At 42.8% G+C, this 17,822-nt stretch overlaps 1 protein-coding gene across 3 annotated transcripts in view; it reads right to left on the bottom strand.

The window, feature by feature from the left end:
• Position 1: 1 nt before the first annotated feature.
• Positions 2–17,822, bottom strand: part of stas (Transmembrane protein stas) — a 79,951-nt gene continuing 62,130 nt past the window's right edge. For all 3 annotated transcript variants that reach the window (XM_055074391.2, XM_050184768.3, XM_055074390.2), the window contains exons 3-7: positions 16,347–16,475; positions 12,397–12,490; positions 8,712–8,816; positions 7,001–7,139; positions 2–5,780 (exon numbers count right to left, since the gene is read on the bottom strand). In XM_055074391.2, the coding sequence (XP_054930366.1) occupies positions 5,611–5,780; positions 7,001–7,139; positions 8,712–8,816; positions 12,397–12,490; positions 16,347–16,475 (637 nt within the window). In that variant the 3' untranslated portion in view covers positions 2–5,610. The remainder of the gene's footprint in view (positions 5,781–7,000; positions 7,140–8,711; positions 8,817–12,396; positions 12,491–16,346; positions 16,476–17,822) is intronic.

Here is a 17,822-nt window from a genome sequence, read left to right as displayed (position 1 = left end):
GTTGAACACAACTGAGATTTCATAATTTATTTTGCAGTTCAAATTACACCAATATGCAATCCACAATATTTCACTTGGTATCTGCGCACATACAACTTCTGGTCTGCATGCAGCCAGTACCTTGCAAAGCACACAACAGAAAATAAAATGTACCAATGTAGAAGGCGCGTTAGTAATAAACGGGGCAAAAAAAGAAAAAAACTATACGCAGTGCTTAGATGTATTAAAACATTCCGATTATTTTGGTTGGTTAACAATGGCAGCTAGTAATTGATTCTGACAGGCTCCAAAACTTGATGCTGTGGTTGCTAATACTTAGGTGCACTCGTGAAGACTGCCAGATTCACTATAGCAAAGAAAAAGAAAAAAACTGCAGAGGTTAGTTGCAATGAACGCTTCTTTAACACTGCAAATAAAGTAGACACTACCTTTGTTATCACTTGGAGCATACTAACGGCACAGCTCATATATTCTTTTCACTGTAATAACAAGGGCTTCTCGCCACACACTGCTTGCTAAAACATCGTTATATATAAACAAGCTATAGTCATGACTAGTTTTCAGAATCCAGCTGCGAGAATAAAAAGTCTATTCAAAAGACGAGCTGAAGAAATACTGTTCTCTACCTTTCAACAAAAAGGAAAAGAAGAGGGAAAGAAGGTTTAAAGAAAGCCGAAAAGGTATCGGAAGCATCCTTCACAATTTGCTGCCCTTTTCACAACTGAAGTTTTCTGCTCCTAGAGAATACCAGTATGCAAGATTGAAGTTGGACAACACTGATCACTTGAAACTACTGAACACTGCAGACAACAAACACTTCACGAAACAGGCTGGTGGCTAACCCCAAGGAATGTTTTGTTTAAAAGAACCGATTTCTCACGGCAGTGCTAAAACAATTGTCTTGTTATTGCATGATGTGCAAAATACACTTTGTGTGTCCATCAGTTCCATTTCAAAAAGGAAAAAAAAAAATTTGCAGGCACAGTCCAGTTGTGCAATACCACTAGCGTTTTAGCAAACAGTGTCACCTATGGTAGGGACTCCAAACATATCACGTGGAACATAACACGTGAAGCAGGCAACACTCGAGAAGTATGTACCATGACTGGCATGTTTTGCAGAGAGACAAAATTCTCGATAAAAACTGTTTGAACCTGAAGCATTATAAAGGTGCCCATCCACACAAAAAATTGGGGTGTATGCTAAACAAAACGTTTAAAGTGCAAACATAAACGGCCATGCCAGGAAACGTACTTGCTAAGTGTTATATGTTCTACTTCATCAAAATCAAACAGTGCGAAGGGAACAAAGGACAATAGACTCGCACAGCGTAGCTGCTGACTCACAGCTAGCGCCTGCGTTGTCCAAGTCTATTGTTCTTCGGTCCTTTCGCGCTGTTTGATTTCGATGATGCTAACCTACCAACTTGACGTTTTGATGCTCAATTTGTTTGTCAGTTCTTTGCATTGCTTTCTATTACACTAATTTTCGCACGTTAAGCTGTTGCTGCCAGAAGGCAGAAAGAAAAATTGCCAAAGCTCAGTTGCGTCTCTGAATTCTGGCCTATGCATTTGTGCTGCTTACTTTGAGATTAGACTGATCAGACTTCACATCTTGCTGACTCCAAGGGGCACCAAGATAGCGCACCACAAATGTGATATCTCTCTGCATCATAGAGGGCACTGTGCTTTTATTTTCCACCGTCTTTTGTGCATCTTGATCTTGCAAGCACACAATCAGTTGTGTGGCTAACAGCATTTTCACTGTTGAAAGCTCGAAGTGTCGCTTAAGAAATTAATGCTTTTGTAAAACCCCAGCATGGGAGACTGATCGCATAGTGAGCCCAGTGTGTGTCATGAGCAATTTCGCCTGTTTCATGCGCCATGGACAAATTTCCTGCCATCAGTGGCACTGTTTGTTTCTTCACCCAGCTCAACACAGTGCTGAACTGTGCCTATAAAGATGGGCATGCTTGTGTAAAGCCTCAAAAAATTGCAAGAATAAAAGCTGAAGTTATAACAACAAAACCCGAGTCGGCAATTTCACTGCAAATATGTTCACCAAGATGTCAGTGAAACAGAAATGGCCCGCATGTTGTTGGTCCTAGTGATGACAAAATGCTTGCGGGGGGTTTCTTAATTGCCACATTCATGGCACATAATGTCAAGCACAGTGAGAGCATACAAACGTAGCATCAGCAAGGTCAGGTTGTTATTGCTGTACCAAAATGAAGCCTGTACGCAACATACAACCTTTCATGAAACATTGCAGAGACTCTTGGAACTTTTCAACTGAAAGCAACTGAAACTCCCAACACAGAATAAATTCTTTTTAACTCTTTCTTTTTGGTGGAGACAAGAAAAGCAGGCACACCAAAATGCAACAACTTCAGTACATTGCAATAGGGCATACTGCAGTACAAAATATAGTAGCTGTTCTTGCGAAATAGAAAGAAAAAAAGATTGCACTGTATTTTTCCCTTATTACTTCCTATAGGGAAGACACTTTCCGCAGACCACATCAATCACAGGCACGATCTCACACCGACAGCCAGCCAATGGAACAACACGAAATTGCTTTCTACGAGCTCCGAGGGCTAAGCTACAGACATGCTTGTTTAGTCTCTCACGATCATGCAACCACAGAAACAGTAGCCATGGATGCAGACGAAACACAACGTGCACATCACATACAACGAAGGTTACACAACCTGCAAGTGTCAGGGCATTCAGGCATCCATCCCAAACGACCTAGCACTAAGGCCAGGCGTGCCCTACCCTGTTCGAAGCTGTGCAGATCAAGGCTTTTTTTTGAAGACGTTTGAAACTACCCCAAGTCACTCCTTTACCACTACTGGCTGCCATGCACCTAATGGCATACATTACACTCGTCCTACCGAGATAATGAGCACATGAAACATGCCTGAGCATATGGCAACACCTAAGTAGTGCACATTTCATTGCAGCGGCCAGCTTTATTTGAAATGGGTGTCAAGCAAGTCACATGCAGCTTTTAGCGTATTGTGGTAGGTGCGTTAGCATTACTGTAATACTTGCGAAGGCTTGAATGTGTGAGCCTATTCCATTGGAGGTAGTCAACCTGTCATATTAAGCTCACTTTTGTCAACAACTTTGAAAGCCGAAAGAAAGAGAAAATAAAAACTTTCAGAAATATGGCCGCAAATGCAGCCAGGGCTGCAAAGCTCATCAATTCAGCTCATCAATTCACATGGATGTGAATTGATGAGCTGTCACTGAAAGGTAAAGACGGAGCACATTTGCCTAAGCGCTGCAATTCACATCCGTGTGAGCCACGACTGGACAAGAGGCGGATTCTTGGAAGAAGCAAGGACACCACGGCACATGAATTGTTAGAGGCGTTTCATATTAAAGAGCGAGCCTCGTCTTGTATTGGCGACACACCAGTTTTACTTTTGCATGCAGAAAGAAGGTTTTTTTTGATAGCTGGCTGTGATTAGGGTGTTGTGCTATTGAAGCTGTTTTTGTATGTCGTGCATTCGCCTGCATGTGTATATTGCATGTTATCCAATAGAGAATAAAGAGTCGAAAGTTGACACTCCCCTTGCTCCCTCCCGTCCTTCCTTGTTTGCGCAAAAGCGATCATATTTATCGTCCACTCAGCAAGAAATTCTAGTTACTCTGCTGAATCTTGAAGTGAATTCACTCATCGCATGCGTTTTCTTTTGGCTGCCCATGTAGATACATTTTGCTGAACTTTGGTTTGATGACCCTGCAATAATACAGAGTAGTGCTTTCAGACTTTTGACATTGCAACTTACTGTTGCCCCTTATTATGGGTGCCCCTTAATCTTGGCTTCCACATTAACCTAGTCCGCATGCACTAATTACCATCAACTGCGCTCCTATGTCGCCAAATGTATGTCCAGCCACTGGCACGTCTCGCATGCCATCAGTACCGCAACTAGCCACAACAGGGGTAAGCTTGCTATTATTCCTCAACCTGAACACCTGCATTTACAACATGCTTTGCCTTTCACAATATTTACATGCACAATTCATTTTATCCTGCTGCACTCTGTACAGGTTTGCTTGAAAGAGTACATGCTCTTTTTATGGGTTATGTACTGTTATCCTGGTGAATAACGGAGCTAAGTTTTGAGATGCCTTCACTGCAGCATTTCATTTTTCCCTTTCTCATGTAATTGCGGAATGGCAGCTCAACAGAAAACTGCTTACATGGGCCACCACAACGCATGCTTTACCGCAATGAGTCGCAGGTTACGATTTCAGTCGTAGATGGAGCCTTCAGGACCACCGAAAAAGAACAAAAACCAGGCAATCTTGTTCGCACAACTCTGTAGAACTGAAGTGGCATGCCCCAGTGTGGTTCATATTTATATACAGACTGTGTCACAACTCAAAACTGCACTGACAAGATGGGCTTGCACTTCCAAGTAGTACATTTCACTTGTTTGCAACATGCTACGAGCGCAACGTTGATCAAAACGAGCAAGCACGTATCTGAGCCTTTCTAGATGTACGTTGACGTCACTGGAAGTTACAGGACACAATCCGAATAACTTCACCACCTTCGAAACTGAATTGTAGAAGCGAGCTATTGAAGAAGGTCTAGCAAGAAGGTCTGCTCACAAGGGAAAAAGCAAATGCGCTGCCCTGGTCATGGACAAACAAAAGAAAAATGAACGAAACGTGACAGAAAATGACAAAGGAATACTGTAACGTTGATAAACGTGAGAACTTTATGCCAAACACAAAATAAAAAGAGAATGCGGCTGCCCTGCTGAAAAAAGAAAAAGAAGAGGGGACAGATGACGTCAACCTATCACACAATACCAGCAGCTTATGCAGCTCCCATCATCGACAAGGGACCAAGAGAAACAAGCTAGCCAGTGAGATGATGTACCAAACATGAAGTCAACCAACCAGGCTTGTGTTGGGCTCTTGGAAACACAAAAGTACCTCAAACAAGAGGAAGAAAAAACAACAGGGGCTCGTTTAGACAACAACACAACCTGTCAGATGTGCAAAGCCGAAACATCAAAATGTGCAGTTACTACGATTTCAGTAGCAGGCACTGGTTGCAATTACAATGTGTTTTCTTACATGCAAGTGTTTCGTGTTACTAGTTCCAAGTCACACACGCACAAAAAAGAAAAGAAAAAAAAAACAGATTTAGGTCATACAACTGCTGAGGCACATAAACAATAAAGGCGACGTCAAAATAAAAATGCCTCCAGTCATCTTTTAAATTGTCTCATTTAGTCCACGACATACACAACAATTTTTGAACAGACAGCGGCGGGGAGCCAAGTGTGATGAAAGTAGTACCTCGCAAGAGAGAAACAGCAGGACGAAACCAAGAAACCGGAGAAAAGCTACCTTTCCAGGCAAGTCTCCGGACAAGAAGATGGAGGCCCGGCAAATTTCTTTTGCAAAGAAAAAAAATCTTTAGAGAGTGTTTTACAGTAGGGAAACAAGGGTTGACGGTACGGTGGGAGCAAGGGATGGGGTACACAAACGAGGAAAAATGTGAGAAAAATTGGGCGGGTGTCAGCAAGTCAACAGCGGAGACACGCAAGGAACGTGCATCCTGGCCAGAAGAGGAGCACTAGAGCACTTTCTGCTTGAGCTTGCCCTTGAAGATCACCGGCAGCAGGGAGAGCAAGGCAAAGATGGCCAGCATGGACACCGACCACCAGGAGATTGCGTCTCGGGACGAGCTCAGCTTATGCAACGTGGTGCCGGCCTGGATGGCTACAAATGATGGCGGCGCCACACCTGCAAGCACCGTGTGACAAGGCAATGTCAGGTCCAGATCACCACTGGCAAACATGTTGAAGCCAAGTTCTGTTAACTTTACTTCTTCAACTGTACCTGAAAGACTTAATCGGCAGGAAATTGCTGGTATTAAGACAAGGAATCGGTTTAGACTGGAGAGTATTCAATCAAAAAACTGTTTTCATGTGCCTCACAGGAAAAGGTGGTTTATTCGCAGGAGGCCTGAAGCTCCCTTCCTCAAACTTCATGGTCGGACCACTGTGCCAGCAAATAAACAGACAGTAAAATCTTGTTCATTCAGAAAATTGGTAAATTTAGACTCTCCCTCTGGTGCCAGCAAATGTATGCATTATTTAAGGGCAGCTAACTTTCGTTAATTCGGACACATATTTTGCTGCGTAACAGTCGATTCAGACGGATAACCCCTAGAAATAACGAGCACTGCAAATGTGTGACGCAAAGAGCAGTGTGTATGCAAATGACAAGAAAATTTTGTGCCATTTAACTTCATTTAGCACCGCGCATGGCACTTGTTTAGGAAGCATTTGTTTATTGCTTTCTCAATCCATTTGACAATTTTTCATTCTGTCAATTTGGACATCTTTTTCCAGTGATATGAAGTTCAAATTAACTTGATTTTACTGCATATATAAAACGAACAAAAAAGAATCGACATTAAAGTCTAACATGCATTTTCAGTAGTCAAGTTTCATAAGCACTTCTATATAAAATTTCACACTTATGTTGAACTTATGAAGGCTTTCTTGCAAGTGCCAATATCAATGGGTGTGTCCATACAAAGGCAATCAAATGTGGTTGAATAAGGACTGCGAACAAAAGTAAATGTCAAGACCACTAGACGATGGTGTTAGCATGCAGGCAGAAGCACTGGTGCACCTGAGCGAGCAGCTGAATGGGATCAAGCAAGTTGGGATGCGCTACTGGACTGTTGACTGAAATGTGCAGCTACAACAGACACACATACAGAGAAAAGGACCCAAGAAACAAATAGATAATGTGCGAAAAAGGATGCGTTTTCTATGCCTCGCCCCCCAACCCCCTTTTTCTGCAACTTTGTCATTCCAGCAGCAGGTTTCAGTGAACATGTGCGATCATCTAGCGCCAACCTTGACTCTTTTACTCAACTGCTTCTGCCTGTTGTGCACTGTTGGCACACAAACGCTGACTGGCAAAACCGTCTGACAAAACCAGCTGCTCACCTACAAATGTACCCAGAAAGAAAGGGGCTATGGGCACATCTATGACAGGTGCTGTGACGTTGATGAACCAGTTAGGCAGGAACGGCGTGACGCGCAGGAAGATCATGTAGTTGAGCAGATTGTCCTGATGCCGCGCCACCTGCATTAAAGGCAGAGCAAGGAGTCAGGCAAAGGAGCCTGGTGATAGGCAAGGCCTTTTGATAGGCCAAAAAGAAGAAGAATATGCAAAAGGACACAGACAGCATTTCATGATGCCTTATTTTACTTTCAGAAACAAAATTTTAGCACTGTTTTCTTGTTATCAATATTTGTTTAGAACAAGTACTGGTATTTAAAAACATTTAGTTTTTGTAATATAGAACTCTATATTTTTTGTCCTTTTTTTTCCCACTTTGCACAACTATACCGTGGACCCTTAATAGGAGTCCACAGAATTGTCTTAGCAGACCATACACAGCCATCCTGAGCTTATCATCCCAATGTTATGCCAATGCACTACAAATGCAAGAAGAAAAACTACAGCTTCTTTACAGTAAGCAATTTCCAAGCAGTAAGAGGTGAAAATGGGCTGAGGGGTGATTGTAGGCATTGAATGCCTCCTACAGCACAAGCAATTCCAACTATGGTGAAAAATTTTCAAAAATGTGAAGTGCTTTGGTAGAAAAACATGTTTTCCAGTCATGTGTACATGGAAAACATCACCAAAAGTTCACTGTGACGTTAGTTACACTGTTAGCACAAATTCAGCTCTAGGCTTTGACACTATAGTACAATAATTTAATAGCTGACTTCACTAAATGATTCAGTGCAGTTTTCCAGGACTGCTTCTTAGGTGGATGCTGAAAAAAGTTAACATAGCCACGTTTTCATCACAAAAAGTACAAGGCTTTGTTGTCACAACCAACCCCACTGATCTGTGTAAGACATCATGAAGTGGCCACAGCAATGAAAAATCTGTTGGCCTGTGTAAGAACTTCATGAACAGATTTGTTATGTTACCACGTGTCGTTGTATTACCTCATATACACTGTTCGTTTTCATCAGATTACCATTGTTGTGAAGTTGCTCAGCGAAAGATGCACCTACGGTGTTCAAAATTTCTGTAACATTGTTACCAATTCTAAACCAAAGGAGGCATGCCTGATGAGCTATCACATGTGTTGCAAATAATGTTGTACATTCTCAAATTTACGCAAGCGCCAGCGGTTACTCTTAAATCTACACCTAGTCATGTACAAATAGTGGACGCATATGGTCCGCGAGATTAGATACGACAATCAATCACTCAACTCACTGCTACCACTGTGATTTGAGTCGCTTGTTTTTCTGGGCACAAGTTTGCAACATAAAGAGTTGGACTGTTAACTCAAACTTCTAGCAGTGTTCGGTTCTTCACCGTCACAACAAAGTGACATCTGGTGGAGGTGCTTCTCTGTCAATGTTCATGACATACCTGGCAAGCCACGAGCCAAACCCAAACTCATGAAAAAGAATGCCAGCAGAAAGTAAAGTGACGACATTGCGCTGAACTATAACAAATTGGATGAATCAGAGTAGCCTTGGCCTGGCAATGGCTACAATGTTGTACACAGTAGTACTAATTAGTAAATTCTGATAAGGAGAGAGAAAACTTGGCAGAAGTTTATGATGCAATGCCTTTGACGCCCTATGTTCACATCGTAAGGTGGTAAGCTGCTGCAGTGGTTGTTACCTGCTCGGACCACTTCAAGGCCTTGGCAGGAAAGTACTTGAACACCAGGCGCCTCCCGACCAGGTACGAGAAGAAGTAGCAGAAGGACGCTCCTAACGCTGAGCACTGCAGAGGAGTAGGCACATGTTGCTCACAGATCTCACTGATTGGTTGATTGACATCTTAAAAAGAGAATGCATTAAAAAAAAAGGACAAATTAAGTAAGTGAAAATAATACTGGGCACTCATTGCCCTTCGAACAGACTGCACACACACTGTTGAAGTTTTCAGTCCTAGAGCAGCGTAAGATATGTGAGAGAGTGAGCTGGGGGGGGGGGGTGAGAGACAAAGCCTTGTTAAAAAAAAAAATATGCGTGCATGTTTATATGTAGCAGCATTTGTCCTGCGACGTAAGCCTACGTAACAGAGGAAAAATTATACGTATCAACCAGGGGCATTTACCGAAATCTTTACTGCCTGCACACATCAAACACACAGTATTATCTTTACCCTGAGAAAGTCACACTAATATACGCTAAACATAGCCGTAAGTGCGCTCCCAACTTCAACGGTCTATGCATCCTTATTTAAGGACATATAAACTGACCTAATTTCATTCAACAAGTCAAGTTTCACTAATTTAACATTAGCAAGACCATACAATTTATTCAAATTATATGAAACTTCAGATGAAAAGAAAAAGGTCTACTGGCTAGACATCCACTAGGCATTCATTTGGAGTACCATTGTCTGCATTCAATTTTCATGAGTTGTGCTGCACCAAAGTGGTGGCATCTGCTGACTTCAGGCTAACTTCAGGCTTCAGGCTATCTTCAGGCTTCAGGTTCAGGTTTCTTCAGGATTCAGGCTGACTTACTGGCTCTTGGTCAAAGAGGCAATTCAAGATATAGTACCAGTATAGCTCAGCTACATTGCAACACTGAAATGCTGTTATCAGCCCTTTTGCCGCAATGTTAACGAACTACTCACAGTGAGGACCAACCTATCCTCACAGTCAGTTTTCTATGACGTATCAAACTCGGAGTGACACCATGAGTAATGTTAAGTTAAGCTGGATTCGCAAATTAATTATACTGCTGGAATACCAGAAATGTCACTCCTACTGTGAGTCTTGGTAAACCAGGGATATGCAAAATCAAGTGACAGTTTACAGCTCTCACACTAGCTGCCCATGACATTATGAGGTTTTGGCAATGCCTGCTCAAAACTAGTTAGTATGTTCATCAGGATTACACTGCAGTCTAAACGAAACAAGGACTCAAACTAGTGAACTTCAAAAAGCTTTCTCCATAAAAACAACTTTGGCATCTGAAAACAACCTAAAGTTCGCAATCTGTGGTATAAAGGTTATAAAAAGGAATAAGGTGCCTCAGAAAGGCTGGCCAACGTTTTGACAGGAGGGCCTATATTCGTCGAATGCAGCCTCGTCATCCTCGGTAGGTTAGTTTTGACGGGTTAATAGATTGACGTCATGCGCGGTTGTTATCGGTGGGGCTGGCTGTAAAGGGAGAGACTGCAAAGAAAATGAGCGCTGTTGCCTGATGTCTCTAGGCGTGGTTTCTAAGATGAGGGGACAAGAGCAGGAGAGTGGGAAGGCAGGGTTAAAAAAAACGAAAAGCAACAGAAAAAGAAAGGCATAGGAGGCTGTTGGGGGAGCGAAAGGTTAGCGAGCCTTCAGGGGTGTCGTTGGCAGCATGCTTTTGTGGCGTTAGAAGAGCCCGTCAGCCAGTCAGTGCGCGAGTGACAAAAAAGAAGGAACAAAAAATTTGTGATGTCATACGGAGGTCATTGGGAAACTTTTGCAATATGATGCAACCAATAGTCACACATCGTGACAAGTTCACTATGTTGAGACACTGCCCTAGGGCTGGCAGCAAAAGCACAAGGTTTCAGTTTCTTCTGAGCTGTGCAAGTGCTCAAATTGCTGTCATGGTTGAAAGCAGTTAGCCAGGCACTGTCACGCTACAACTCTGCATGTGGCCTGAGTGATGATCAGGGTCTGGAAGAAATAACTCCTGTGCCAGGTGACCATTGCCCTCATTGCACAACAATATTCAGATGGTGGGTCTGTTCAGATGAGAGTCCACATGCATCAACTTTTTTTAATTCAACAAAACTGTTATATCCTTCAGGCACCATTTCATTAAAGTCCATTAAAGATTTAGTTTCGCCACATATTTTTTTTTTTAATCTTTAGACTCATGAAAAGCAATTGAATTGAATTCTGGGGTTTTACATGCCAAAACCACAATTAGGTTATGAGGCATGCAGTAGTGGGGCATCTCCAGATTAATTTTGACCACCAGGGGATCTTTAACGTGCCCCTAATGCACAGGACACGGTGTTTTTGCATTTCGCCCACACAGAAATGCGGCCACCGTGGCCGGGATTCACACCCGCAACCTCATGCTTAGCAGCACAACACCATAGCCACTAAGCCACCGCGGCAGGTAATCATGAAAGGCATACTGCGGCAGAACAAAATTAGAATTTACAATTCTTCAGTGTGTCTTGTTAAGTTTACAAATGTATGAATGTATAATTATGAATACTAACTCTCAACAGGAACGTAAGATATGAGAGAAACTATTTCATATCCAGCATACTTTGGAAGCACTGATCCTGCCACTTGAAATAGATGCAAGGTGTAAAACATTGTGAAAAACAGTGAAAGATGTGAACATGCTACATGATGACACACTGATACCGAGAGCAAACACTCAGACATCCATATTGCAACACATTTTACTAACACACCAAGCACATATTATTTAAACTTGCATGACAGGCTCAATACGAAGTGTTTCAAGATGTTTGCGACACATTTTAAATACCATTATCTTCATCAGTGCTTTTTCTTTTGATGCACTATGTTGGCGTCACGGTTCTCCCCCACAGTAGTCTGCAGTGAAATGCCACCCACCGTTCTGGTTGACCGGTCACAATTTTCAATTCTTTTTTTTTTCCCTGTTACCCTCGAGTGTTCCTTCATCATTAGGGGAAATATCAGAAAGAAAAATGACATGTAAGTTGAGCAAATTGTACTTTTATGATGCACTGTCGGCAAAAACTGAGTAGAAAATCGAGCGTCAGGGGATGCCATCGCACCACAGTGTGCGAATTCCCACTGATTGAATGCTGCCATTTTGGAACCATCATAAAGAGGAGAGATCTGACCTTCAAATGACCATAGCACCATATTTCATGGCACAGAAATAAAGCAAAAGAAGTGAAGGAAAAATGAAAAATACTAGTGTCAAAACTCATTACTGCTGCCATATGGACACAGGAAGCACTCCTATTAGCTAACGCAGATTTTAATCATTTGCGCGTACTTTGCATGCATTTTGACAGCAATGAGCTGTGCATTTATTTGTCCTGACAAAGTTTGGTGATCGCAGTAGGATGTGTCGCTGGCTCCCACTATTTTCATTATTGCATCCAAAATTGGTGAATTTAAAATTCGAAATGACCGAATGGTCCTACAGAAAAAAGAGAGGGGGCTAATCGTGCGTGTAACCTCCCCACCCTTTCTTCAGTCACAAAATGTCCGCCCCTAAAAAATTTCTGGTGAGAACCCTGCTTGGCGTGCACAACTGTGCACACAGCGCATGAATGGATACACCACAGCAACATCATTCCACACATTGGCACCAAAATTATTTTTCCTAAGTGTCAAACTTACGAGGCAAACCAGGAACAGCGCCAATGGGAACGGAAAGAGGAAACCAGAGAGGATGCTCAGGAAGATTGAGCCTGGGATCGCAAAGGACTGCAAGCTGTACACACACTGCTGTCAAGGAAAAACACTTGTTCTTTTACAATTCAACTCATGCACTTCTCTATGTACGCAGCAGATAAGTGCAACTCATAAAGCTACCACATTTCTCAGTCCAGCACTGCCGATTCGAGAAATTCCAGTTCAAAGGCATTCCTGTAAGCAAGCCAAAGCGTACTATACTAATACAATATACTAGTAACACAGTGCCATGTTCAAAGGTGCAATACTAGTCTCCTATCATAATGCCTGAGCCAAATACATGTACAGCTATTTTTAAACGTAGGACAATTTCTTGTCACTGTGCCCATAGATGCAACCCTCCACGCTCTCCCGATATCACAAAGCTAAGACAAAATCAGAATGCCTGAGGAACCTGAGACAGAAATTTATTATATCAATTCTGTTTTGACTGATACAATACAACACCAGAGTCACAGCTAAACAAAGAACTTCATTTTCAAAACAATGGGAAATGTCATTTGAAACCAATGAAGGCCATGCACTTTGGTGGGGCTGTCTGGAGACTTGCATTCACCATGCCACAACATACCAGTAGATACCTTATAGTAACTTAATGACACTTTTTGACTATATATTTCTTACCTTCTAATCTTTCTTTATCCCCTCTCCCCTTCCCAAAGTGTAAGGTAGCCAACAGGGCAAGGCCTTCGCCTTTCCTTCTTCTTGCTCTTTAATACAATGCATAACATTTTTAGCTGCACAAATATTTCAATTTTTCATTACCATTTGCAGTCTCTTAAAGTGGCCCTGAACCACTTCTTGGACTTGGTGAAAAAAAACGGCAGTTTGCGGATAGCATATGCTGCTGTGAACATCTCAGCCGAATTTTGCAGTATTCATGCACGGCGTGTGGATCTCGTAAGCGGAGAGCGAAGTCACCTTCCTCTCAAATGCCCTCTTTTTTAACAGAAGCCTGCTCTTCACTCTTTTCTGGTTGATGAGGTGACCTCACCTGAGAGTTACGGCGCTGCACTTATTTGTTCATGTTTCCACCTAAAAGACACACTCTCTCTCTTTTCTGGACACGTTATTTCATTATATAGCACATTCCCATACACGGCTGCTATTTGCCAATAGCCAGTATCAATCTAGAAGGGTGTTTGGATCAGTGCACTTCTTCCTACTGTTATTGTGTGTTTATTGATGCAGTTTAATAAACAGGCTGACGTAAGCGAAAATCTGCTTTCATATTTTGATAATTACGTACTTCCGAAAGAAGTCTACTACTGTCTGCTCACACTCAGCCGCGGCTACCCGTGCAGGAATTTAACTTGGCCACCCTGCTTATCATTGGCATAGCCGTTGGGTCTCACTAATTTCGACTAGTCTTGAATACTCAACTAGCGAAATGCGAAAGTTGTGGGTTCGGTTCCCACCTGTGGCAAGTTGTTTTTTCATCCACTTTAATTTCAATTAATTTATCGTTTCCTTATTTCATTTATTAAGCACAAGTAATTTCCCCTATGTTTACCTTGTTGTCAGTGTTTGTTGGCTTCTTACGATATAACTAGCCTAGAGCCACACGAAACTTAAGACCAGGCCACACGCACGCTTGCAAGCGCCCCCTCACACGTTGGCGGCTCCAGGTAGACTTTGCTTCGTAATGAGCAACTCATAGCATTTCAAAGTGCGCAAGTTGGATGTGGCTACTATCCGTCGGTCAAGCTGGTGCAGAATATAGTGAGTTCGCACCACATAGCACAGCCAGACAGGTGCATACGAGGGCAAGCGCACACTCTAGCTTTCTTGTGCACAAAACAAACGCTGCAGTTGCATGTTGCTGTGGTCTGCTACATAGCATAGATAACGTGGCCGCCGTGGGGTGCCGCGACAAGTCCACTGGCTAAGCGCACTGTGGCTTGCTGAGGACAACCGCGTTTGGTCGTCGTAGGTGCCGAAATCAGCAATAGTGGCATCTACGTGAACATCCAAAATCAAATTTGAACTGCACACCATGGTGACATTCAGTAGGCGGAATGTTGTGGGCACATCCCACTCCGCCGTAGCCTTTGCTGTGCAAATCATTGAAGAAGGAGTGGAAGCACCGCGAATGGTATGTTTGATTGCTAATAACTCCGCTTCTGCTGAATACACTGAAGACCTTTTGTGGCAAAGTATTTCCAAAATAGTCAAACTTATCTTCAAATGCATTTCTTGACTTTGATAAAAAGTGTTTCAGGGGCCCCTTTAAATCTGCATTCAGCCCAGGAAAAATTTAGATTGTTGCTGCTCCAACCTTAGATTATATTGGTACACAGGTAACCTGACAACCACGAAAGCAAGGCAGTTGAAGCATGCAAAGCTGCCACTTTTTTCTCAACAGCCTACATATTTCATCATTCACAACAGTACACTTTTAGCTTCTAGACTCTGCTTCCACATGATAGACATTAGAGCTTGCACATTGGAAAATTTTGTTCAGAGCACATTCATCAGATTCAGTGTAAAACTAGAATGTCCCGCCAAGAATTTCTTGCTGCAGTAAACAGTTTTTTAATAGAGAAGGAAGGAAGAAAATAGCTTCAAATTTCAATTTTCAGTCCATGTTTGGTCAAATTAAAACAAGACTGTGAAATGCCTCTGTTTTATACAAATGTAACTGAACTATAACAAGCCTTGCTGTTGCCATACTACAGTCAAAACCTGCAACAACGAAATCCCGCGACAATGAAATTCTCCCAACGAAATATTTCCGTATCCCCGGCGAACTCCCATAGGATTCAATGCACTTAGTCCCTCTGGACAACGAAATGTTGCTGTACTACAATCCCGCATCCATGAAATTTGCCAGAATGTAACCCTACACATTACCTATTCGCGCAAGGCTAGCAGGCTCCAAAATGTGCTCAAATGCGATTGCTTTGCACTAAAATTGCATAAAGTACCTCCAAATTATACTTGCATGGGCGCCACCATTTTTGTTTACAAAAACAACCAAGCACCAGAAGCGATTGTGTGTGCCACTAACATTTGATGGCCACCATCTTTGTTGACGGCCCATTTGAAGTGGGACACGTTGCTACCGACATGTGACGACAGGTTTTGCACACCTAGTGCAGTGCATAAGGTGCGCCTCGGTGACAAAAGTCCAGCAAAAATAAGGAAATACACGTCCTACCAATGTGTAATTGTTTATGGCACTTGAGATGGTGGTCGCAGCATGAAGTGCCACGCATCGGGCTGTGTTTGAGTGATCGTCTGGAAATACGCATCCCCTGCTTCAAGAACACCGGTTTTGGTGCCACCCATAAAGCATTGCATGCAGATTCGGCACCAGACGTAGATTTGCACGAAGGGGCCATTATATTGAGTGACTGTCTTCAGGTATACAACATACAATCTTAGGTATACAACATACAATCACTTTCGAGCTCGGCGCCAGACGCATCAGCGCCCAAGGGCTACAGCGTGTGCTGGAGAAATGCTGCTGCATGCGTGGTGCATTGTTGCTCTGCATCCGGTGCCAAGTTACACAAGATCTCGCAAAACTGATCGTATCTCACAGAGCAAGTGACCGAGAATACTGCTCTAAAGCATTACTGCCACTGTTTATCGATGCATGCAGCACACTTTGTGCCGTCAGAAATGCAGTTCTCTATCCTTGAGCAAGCTTGCCAAATTAGGCTAACAGAATTTTCACAGTAAAGTTACATTCTGCAATGCATTACCTACCTGTGCCATCTCATTTTGCAACAATAAAATTCTCTAAAAACTAAATTTTTTTTTGCTTTCCCCGTTCATTTTGTTATTGCGAGGCTCAACTGTATACCTATAAAACGCAATATTTATGACCATTAAAAGAAGCACATCAGCAACAAACGTGAAAAGGATACAAGATGTAGGTGAAAAAGAAGCCAGATGTGACAGTGAAGAAATAACGATCTGTGTATCTGTTGAGCACTTGTCCCAAGCCTTTGGCATCCTCTATATCTCGTGGCAGCTTCATGTGCTGCTTTTCAGACCTGCAATGTGGGTGGACAGGTAATATCAGAATTTGAGTGATTGAATTCTACTGACTGAGTGATCAACTGATTGGGCTACAGCCAAAGTACACAAGTGAGACTACCAGAAACACCACAGTGGAGATCTATGGATTAATTTTGACCAACTGGGACTCATTAAGATGCATCGTGCTTGGTAAGTAAGTTCTATATTTCCATTCCACTCCCATCCATAATACCAGCAATGGTCAACAGAAAGAAAACCACACACTTGGACAAAACAAACGAAAAAGAATTCTCTCTCTATATAACCGTGACACTACAGTCACATGCGAAGCAGCGCAGTTTTTAGTGATCTTCAAAACATTTGGCCGGCACTATGGCATAAGCTGCTTGATCTGTTGGAGCTGGCAATACTGGAAAATAGGAATGAAACTGGTGACCTCCACGGCACAGCCATGGCAACCACTCTGCTGTTGCCAATAAGCAGCATCGCTGTACAGCAGCCAAAGCTGAATCTCGCTGTTTACGAGTGGTACAACCATCAGCCAGCATGTAGCGAGCAGCATTCGTTGAGTTGTCATATTCCTAATGTGAACGGGCGCCAAGCCGGGCCAGGTAAGCACAGCAATTGCTTTTTGTACTGTCCCGTCAAAACTGTAGTGTCCCGAGAACTCTTGAGGTAGATGGTACTCGTTTGTTCGCATTCTTCACTTAACAATCGGCACATGCTAAACACAAATTTCGAACGTCAGTTAAATTCTGTAGTTTTAGCACTTCTACAGTCACAAGTGCTGAAGTATGAGAAATTATTCATTGGAAAAAAGAAGACGTGCTTTGCAAACAACTTAAGAATTGACTTCTTGCAAAATTCTGAAAGTCGGCTTCTGTCATGGAGCAAAAATTATTGACGAGGCGAAACAGCGTCCGCTCGGGTGTCCCTGTAAAGTCACAGCATCAGGCACGGCGCTGATGCGCCCTCTGTCGCGAGTCGGCTTGCCAAGGCAAATTGCACGTGGCACGCTCTTCAAACAGACAATATATGAGACAATATCACAATTTTTGTGTGTCACGTCCATACAAGAAAATGTATGCACAGTTTTCGCTGCAGCACGACAGATGACGTGTAAGGCGTGTAGTAATCGTTTCCTCCTTGCCCGACCACTACTTTATCGGACGGCCCTCAATTGTTGTCACGGTCTAGCCAGATTCCTCTTCTCATATACTTCTTGCTTCGTGGCTTCTGTGCAATGCTCAAGTCTCACCAAGCTCTCTTGTCTTCAGATTACAGACAAAGACCGGTTGGCATTCCCTGCTTTCACTTTTGAACTACACATACAAGTTAGAAGTGGATACGTGAACGAGAAT

This window comes from Dermacentor andersoni, chromosome 4, assembly GCF_023375885.2.
Source record: "Dermacentor andersoni chromosome 4, qqDerAnde1_hic_scaffold, whole genome shotgun sequence".
NCBI classification, from domain to species: domain Eukaryota; kingdom Metazoa; phylum Arthropoda; class Arachnida; order Ixodida; family Ixodidae; genus Dermacentor; species Dermacentor andersoni.
This window is presented reverse-complemented; position numbering and strand designations above follow the sequence as displayed.